Source organism: Triticum aestivum, chromosome 7B (genome assembly GCF_018294505.1).
Source record: "Triticum aestivum cultivar Chinese Spring chromosome 7B, IWGSC CS RefSeq v2.1, whole genome shotgun sequence".
Classification (NCBI taxonomy): Eukaryota; Viridiplantae; Streptophyta; class Magnoliopsida; order Poales; family Poaceae; genus Triticum; species Triticum aestivum.
In genome coordinates, this window is record NC_057813.1 from 630,264,867 (window position 1) to 630,272,280 (window position 7,414).

General features: G+C 45.1%; 1 protein-coding gene and 1 non-coding gene across 2 annotated transcripts; both read left to right on the forward strand.

The window, feature by feature from the left end:
* Positions 1–4,238: 4,238 nt before the first annotated feature.
* On the forward strand, positions 4,239–6,980 carry LOC123158296 (uncharacterized). The gene is made up of 5 exons (XM_044576344.1): positions 4,239–4,499; positions 4,952–5,061; positions 5,146–5,235; positions 5,494–5,621; positions 5,870–6,980. Exons 1-4 carry the CDS (start codon positions 4,239–4,241, stop codon positions 5,570–5,572), a joined length of 540 nt encoding a protein of 179 aa, XP_044432279.1. The 3' UTR covers positions 5,573–5,621; positions 5,870–6,980.
* On the forward strand, positions 5,685–5,756 carry LOC123163457 (small nucleolar RNA snoR53Y). Its single transcript, XR_006481910.1, has one exon. It is a non-coding gene; the product is annotated as a small nucleolar RNA snoR53Y (small nucleolar RNA).
* Positions 6,981–7,414: the final 434 nt, after the last annotated feature.

Genomic DNA, 7,414 nt, shown 5'->3' on the forward strand with positions numbered 1-7,414 from the left:
CAGGGTCGCGCGACGAGGTTTGGCGGCGGCCATGGCAAGGGTGCGACAGCAGTGATGCTATGGGGCACAAGCGGATGTGGTGAGGAGCTCTACGACCTCCTGGGATGTCTAGGAGCTCGGCCGCGTCCTTGTTTGGGTCAGGCAAGGGCGATAGCAGCAGCGGGCTACACGGCGGCGGCAACCAGCTCCGACCATGGTGGGGAACACGGCTAGAGGACACATTCGACGAGGGAAACAGGGGGGAAATGGAGAGGAGATCGCTACGGTTCCGCATGAACGGTCAGTGGCCTCAGGGGCAGCCTAGAGCGGTCGAATCGAGTCCGACCATGGCCATCTTGGTCGTCCGCCTGGTGCACGCGAGGCAGCGCCCCAGCCAACTCCGGTGTCCGTGCGCAGGTCCGATGAGTGCATCAAGGCTCCACGGTCCTGGCACGTGGCTGACGGCCTTCGCCGTGCTGCCGTTCCTTGGCAACGGCAAGAGCTGAAGCTTTCCTCTGCACTGGTCGAGAGGAAGAAGAAGACCAGGAGGAGCGGGGAAGAGATGAGGTGGGGCCCGCCCGTAAGTGGCCATAACTGACTCCCGGGACCCATAGACCAGTTTAAGCGGAAGCGTACTTCTGGAAGCACGTTTTCTGTTCCCTAAAGCACACACAGCCATGCCTTCCTAATGAATTACACTTTATTCGATCAAAGGCGTTTTCCAGGAAAGGCGCTTTCATTCTCAGCCGGCGCCAAAATAGCTATGTTCTGGACGTCCACTGGTTAAGAGAAGAAATGCACAAGTTTTAATTCGTTTTCTACCTAACGAATGAACGGACATAACTTTGCAACCGTAAGTCGGATTAAGGTGATTCAAAAGCCCAACTTCATTGTTTGTCGAGCCTTATCCAATTATAGTGGTCTCATGAACATTTGAATATTTATTTTGGCAGCCACTATTCATTTGGAAAATGTCATAGTTCTACGGTGATGATTCCTTCTGGTTATTCAATGACTTGCTAGGTTAATACATGCATTGTGTTGCCCTGTTAGCAATAATACTTTATTGTACTTACCATGTTGATGCTATGACTTGACCTAGTACCATGCTCTCGATTTATTTGACATTTTTTTTGAATTTTATATGCATGTTTCAAAATGCGGTTAAAACGGCAGGCATGACCGTTCCTAGCTAACGGTTGAATCCTAGAAAACTTTTGGTATTTCTCTGATTAAATAGATACTTATGTACCTAAAATGATTTTTGGAAAAATTCATAAGCAAACTATGAGGCAACTGCAGTTCAAACGAAAATGGTAGGTCCTTCACAAAAATAGTCATTTTGGGCACTCGGAAAATGGAAAATGGATTTTTTGACCAACGAAAATTAAAACTTCCTTAAGCAACATTGTTTGTCATTCCAAGATGCACCCTTTTGCACAATATGAGATCATTTTAACAAACTATGCCATTAATGTGGCCATAAGATTGATCGTTTGGCTTGAAAGCCATGAATCTTCACACTTGATAGCTCATTTCTGAGAACACTTTTTTAAACAAATTGTCGTATTACAATTTTATTATTTTTCCTCATAACTTTGTCACATATAAAGACACAAAGCGAAGGTTTTTAAATTTTTTGATTTTTTTCGAATTTTTTATGCTCGTTTCAAAATGCGGTCAAAACGGCGGGAATGACCGTTCCTAGCTAGTGGTTTAATCTTGGAATTTTTTTGGTGTTTCTATGATTAAATAGATACTTATTTACCTATAAATGATTTTTGGAAAAAATAAAGAGCAAACTACAAGGCAGCTACAGTTCAAATTTGACCCGTTTCCACCTGAATCGACGACAATTTGTCTTTTTCACCAGAGGTGGATCAAAACTTTTTTCACCCAACCATTTTGTCAATTGTGCATTAAACATGGCCTAGTATTTTATAAAATTGATTTGGTCCATTTTTGCAACAATTATTTGGTAGTTCCTTCACAAAAAAATCTCCTTTTGGGCACTCGGAAAATGAAAAATGAATTTTCCGTGCAAAGAAAATGAAAACTTCCTTAGAAAACATTGTTTGGAATTCCAGATGCACCCTTGTGCACAATATGAGATTATTTGAACAAACTATGCCATGAATGTGGCAATAAGATTGATCATTTGGCTTGAAAGCCATGAATCTTCACGCATGATAGCTCGTTTCTGAGAACACTTTTTTAAAATAATTGCCGTATTACAAGTTTATTATTTTTCCTGAAAACTTGGTCACATATAATGACACAATGCGAAGGTTCTGCAATTTTTTGATTTTTTTTGAATTTTTTATGCCCGTTTCAAAATGCGGTCAAAACAGCGGGAATGACCGTTCCTAGCTAGTGGTTGAATCTTGGAAAACTTTTGGTGTTTCTATGATAAAATAGATACTTATGTACCTAGAAATGGTTTTTGGAAAAAATAAATAGCAAACTATGAGGCAGCTGCAGTTCAAATTTGACCCGCTTCCAACCGAATCGACAGAAATTTGTTTTTTTCACGAGAGGTGGATCAAAACTTTTTGCACCCAACCATTTTGTCAATTATGCATTAAATAAGGCCTAGTATTTTAGAAAATTGATTAGGTACAATTTTGCAACAATTATTTGGTAGGTCCTTCACAAAAAAACCTCCTTTTGGGCACTCGGAAAATAAAAAATGGTTTTTTCGTCCAAAGAAAATAAAAACCTCCTTAGGCAACATTGTTTGCCATTCCAATATGCACCCTTGTGCACAATATGAGATCATTTGAACAAACTATGCCATGAATGTGGCCATAAGATTGATCATTTGGCTTGAAAGCCGTGAATCTTCACAGATGATAGCTCATTTCTGAGAACACTTTTTTAAAATAATTGTCGTATTACAAGTTTGTTATTTTTCCTGGGAACTTGGCCACATATAATGACACAATGCGAAGGTTTCCCAATTTTTTGATTTTTTTTGAATTTTTTATGCCCGTTTCAAAATGCGGTCAAAACGGCGGGAATGACCGTTCCTAGCTAGTGCTTGAATCTTGGAATTTTTTGTCGTTTCTCTGATTAAATAGATACTTTGTACCTAGAAATGATTTTTGGAAAAAATAAATAACAAACAATGAGGACGCTGTAGTTCAAATTTGACCCGTTTCCTACTGAATGAGCAGGAATTTGTCTTTTTCATGAGAGGTGGATCAAAAATTTTGACACCCAATAATTTGGTCAATTGTGCATTAAATATGTCCTAGTATTTTAGAAAATTGATTTGGTACAATTTTGCAACAAATATATGGTAGGTCCTTCACAAAAAAGTCATTTTGGGCACTCAGAAAATGATTAAAAATAGCTAAAAAGATCAGAAATGTATAGAAATTGGTCCTTGTCCATAAAATGTGGTCTAACTCTAGTGAAAATTTGTGTGGTGCCATTTTGCAAAATATTTTTGATAGCTATTTCGCAAAATCCCTCTATTTTTAGTACTTAGACACTTTTTTAAATCACTGGTTTTTCGAACCAAACATGACTCTTCCCACGGATCGATGACATGGCGTCCATCCATCCATCCATCCATCTCTCCATCCCACATCCATCCATCTCTCCATCCCACATCCATCCATCCATCTATCTACAGAAAAATAGAAAATAAAATGAAAAAGAGATACCCCACCCGCAGCCCAAACCCTAAGTCAGATCCCATCGACTCCCCCCATCGATCCAGTCCTCTCCCCAGCCTCCTTTCCCCGATCCAGTCCTCTCCCCGCCGCTACCACCCATCGCCGACCTCGCAGCCCTCCTCACCACCACCGCCGACCTCGTCTCCCTCCCTCCCCGCCGCTCTCCCACCAGGCGCTCTTCGCGGCCCTCTGATCCGCGGACGCCGAGGCCGTGCGCCGCCTCCTGGCCGGCGCCGAGGAGTCCGCGCTCTACGTCGTGGAGGACGCCGAGGCCGTGCGCCGGCTGACGGCAAGGACGCCTCCCCTCCTCCCCGTCCCCGTCCCCCACCCCCACCCGCCGGGCCCGCGCTCCCCGGCGGCGCGGAGGAGTATGTGCGCGGCTCCATCGAGGCCTCCCTCGGCCTCCCCGTGCCCGACCGCTCGCTCCGCGCCAAGCTCGCCGCCTCTGAGGACCTGCGCCGCCGCCTCCAGGACCGCGTCTTCGTGCTCGAGGAGGACCTCCACGCCGCCGCCCGCCGCATCGACCTCCTCAGGGTCAGTCCCCCCTTTCCCCCTTCCCCCATCCATTCCGCTGCGATGGTTACTCGCGCACTCAAGATGTTCGACGGAATGCCTGACGGATCGGAACGGCCCTGTGCAGAACGAGTCGGCGATGAACGAGGAGGGGATCTACGAGCGGCCGTGGCGGCCGCGCGCGACCAGCTCGCCGCCCACGCCGCCAGGCTCGAGAAGGAGTGCGGCCTCTATGAGCGTGACCTGGAGCGCGCCATGGAGTCCTGCGACGAGCTCGCCAGGGAGAGCGACGACCTGCGCAAGCGCCTGCGGGACGCCCCCGACGTCAGTAACACCCCTTTCCTCGCTGTCAGATAACCTGTGTATCTTTCAGATAACTTGCGCACATTTCATCATCTGCACTGCACAGATACAACAGGAACCACTATTGTTCCAATCTTTCCCCTGAATCCAGCATATGGAGGAGCAAATCTACTAGTTTCTACTTGATATTGATCCCGATTCGATGCGACCAAGCCCCTGAACCACACATCCAGCCTGCAATCTAGTTTAAAATATCCATTTTCTATGTCTGCTCTTGTGACTTCTTCCCATTGGGAAACTTGGTTCGCTAGCTGCCCATATCAGTTGATGAATCATATATATATTATCCACGGCTTTTAATCAGTTGATGGTGCATATTCAGTTTCACTGATTTTGTTACAGTACTGTACATGGCTTAGTTTTTGGTCTGGCAACTCAACTGTGCAGATGATTTGGCATTTGATCATGGGCAGGTTACCACACTGAACAATGAAGTGGAAGCCCTGCAGAGGGACAAGGAGATACTGAGGACCAATCTAAACAAAGCAGAGGAGGAAACCCTACCGCCGCAGAAGCAGCCATGGTGAGCCTCCCAGCCCCCGCTCCCCATCTAGATCCTTCCGAGTTTCCTCTAGGCCGCGTGCGCTAATGCTGCTGTGCTGCTCAGTGTATCGACCTCGTTGCCGGTGGGAGGAACAAGAGGACCAAGCGCGTCGCGCCCAAGTCCGACGATGTCTACCTCAAGCTCCTCGTCAAGGTATTCACGCGCGAACTCGTCGTCCGATGACCCACTTCTCTGTTTAGGATGTCATCCACAAGGAATGTTTCGTGATTCGATTAGCTCTAGCCGCATCTGTGATTGTTAGTTTAGCTGTATTTCCATCTACCTAGGTAGGCCCCCATTTCCCGTTGGATGCAGCGTTGTATAGTCTAGTGTTGGATAGACCAGATTGGCTTTTTTGTATGTGTGGTTTGCTTCTGGATTGTGATTGTTGTGTTGCTTTCTGGAGTGCAGCTCTACCGTTTCCTGGCGAGGAGGACCAAATCAAGTTCAACGTCGTCATCCTCAAGAGGCTCTTCATGAGCAAGACTAACCGCCCGCCGCTCTCCATGCGCCGCCTCTCCAACTTCATGAAGGGAAAGGTATGCACACCCATACTTTGCCGTGAGACATTACTGTCTGTTTGCTCGTAATCTAGTTGTAAGGTTCCCAATGATGAATTAACCATGCTAATACTGATACTATCTGACGAGCAATATATTATTACTGAGGGAACCATTTACTTAGTGCTGCTTTTTTGACTTCCAAAAACAATGAATTAACATTTGCTTTGCTTGATTTTTCTCGGTTTAGCTTACGAATCTCTTGTCTGTGTATTTTTTGCTGCCAGAAGGGGAGCCTTGGCGCAGTGGTAAAGCTGCTGCCTTGTGACCAAGAGGTCATGGGTTCAAGTCCTGGAAACAGCCTCTTACAGAAATGTAGGGAAAGGCTGCGTACTATAGACCCAAAGTGGTCGGACCCTTCCCTGGACCCTGCGCAAGCGGGAGCTACATGCACCAGGTTGCCCTTTAGAAGGGATCTGGATAGGTTGCAACTGGGAGTAAAATATGCGTCCAAACTGATCGTCTGGTGCGAAAATCGACGACCAAGATCCACTTCAGCTTGGTAGTGACCTGTGAGAGATCTGTGGTGGTAAGCGGCACGTGTCTGATCCCTGGGCATCGGTTCATTTTTTATGTTTGATCCTGGCTGTCGGTTGCCTGTCGGGATGGCGGATTCTTTTCGGTTGTTATGGTAGGGAACCCCTTCGTCCCTAACTTCAGTATGCAAACTGATTATCTATCTTTTGCAAGCTGATTATCTATCTAGAAAATGTTGCAGTTGTGGTACTACATGATCTTACTAATGCTGTCTTTTTTTTTACTCTTGTAAACCGAGCCCTTGCGTTGCGTCTGCAAGAAGTAGTGCTACTGCTTGTTCATAATGGCTGATTGCTTACTGAATCTTGTTTTGCAAACTGAGAAGATTTAGAATGATGCATTTCCGCTGCTAGTGATTTCTTCAGTCTGACCTGATTAGTAAGTGCTTGTACTAATCTCTGCCATGTGTTTGTAATAGTGCAAGTTTGGCTTCCAGATGAGATCTGGCTTTCAGATTCTTCTGAAACTGAACGCATCTATGTTTGGCCATTTGTACTACATCTTTCTGAACCGAACACTGCCATGTTTGGCAAACTGATGATACGTGTATCTTTGTTGAACTCTGGTTATCTGCAAGTAGAAGTGCTCCTCTTTTGGTTTCCTTTGTTGCTTTATGCATAAGAATAGGCTGATAAGAACAGAACATTGATACTTTGCATGCTATTAGCTGAATGGATGGCTGTGGTAGTAGAATGGTATTATTGTTTAGGTGCAATTTGATGTAGTGAAGTTTTTTGCACGACTCGCACTTGTCAAAAGCATGATTGTATTGTGAGCCAATAATTTCTTGGAGTCTTCTTAGAGCTTGCTGGCATTAGGATCGACCCCTAGCTGCTTGTGTATTTGTTTATTATTTTGTTCAATATTCTTTTCCTAGCTGTTGTATGTTTGAGGATATTGCTTTCATTCTGAATTCACAGCCATGATAATGATCGTTTCCTGTCTTTTACAGAGGCTCAAGAAGTTGGAAAAAGGGAACGCTTCATCTTTGTAGCTAATTATATGTTCCAAAGGGACAACAAATAAGTTTGTTCCCATGCATTAACAAAATTCATTTCATTATATTGCAAAATAAATGGGCGCAGCAACGCGCGCCATCATGATCTAGTTCACACTTTTGCATGTACAGACCATTTAGTGACGCTACAGCATCACTTGTTAGGGATAGCAAAATTCTCATTCCCTGTAGGGTCATATCTAGGTGTGTCCTCAAACATCATAGTGGTATTTCGCTT

Bases quoted from the DNA above. Each gene is read 5' to 3' on its own strand.
- LOC123158296 (XM_044576344.1), top strand. From the start codon at position 4,239: ATGGTTACTCGCGCACTCAAGATGTTCGACGGAATGCCTGACGGATCG. The intron at 4,500-4,951 runs GTCAGTAACACC...GATCATGGGCAG, and splicing joins GCCTGCGGGACGCCCCCGAC to GTTACCACACTGAACAATGA. The intron at 5,236-5,493 runs GTATTCACGCGC...TCTGGAGTGCAG, and splicing joins ACCTCAAGCTCCTCGTCAAG to CTCTACCGTTTCCTGGCGAG.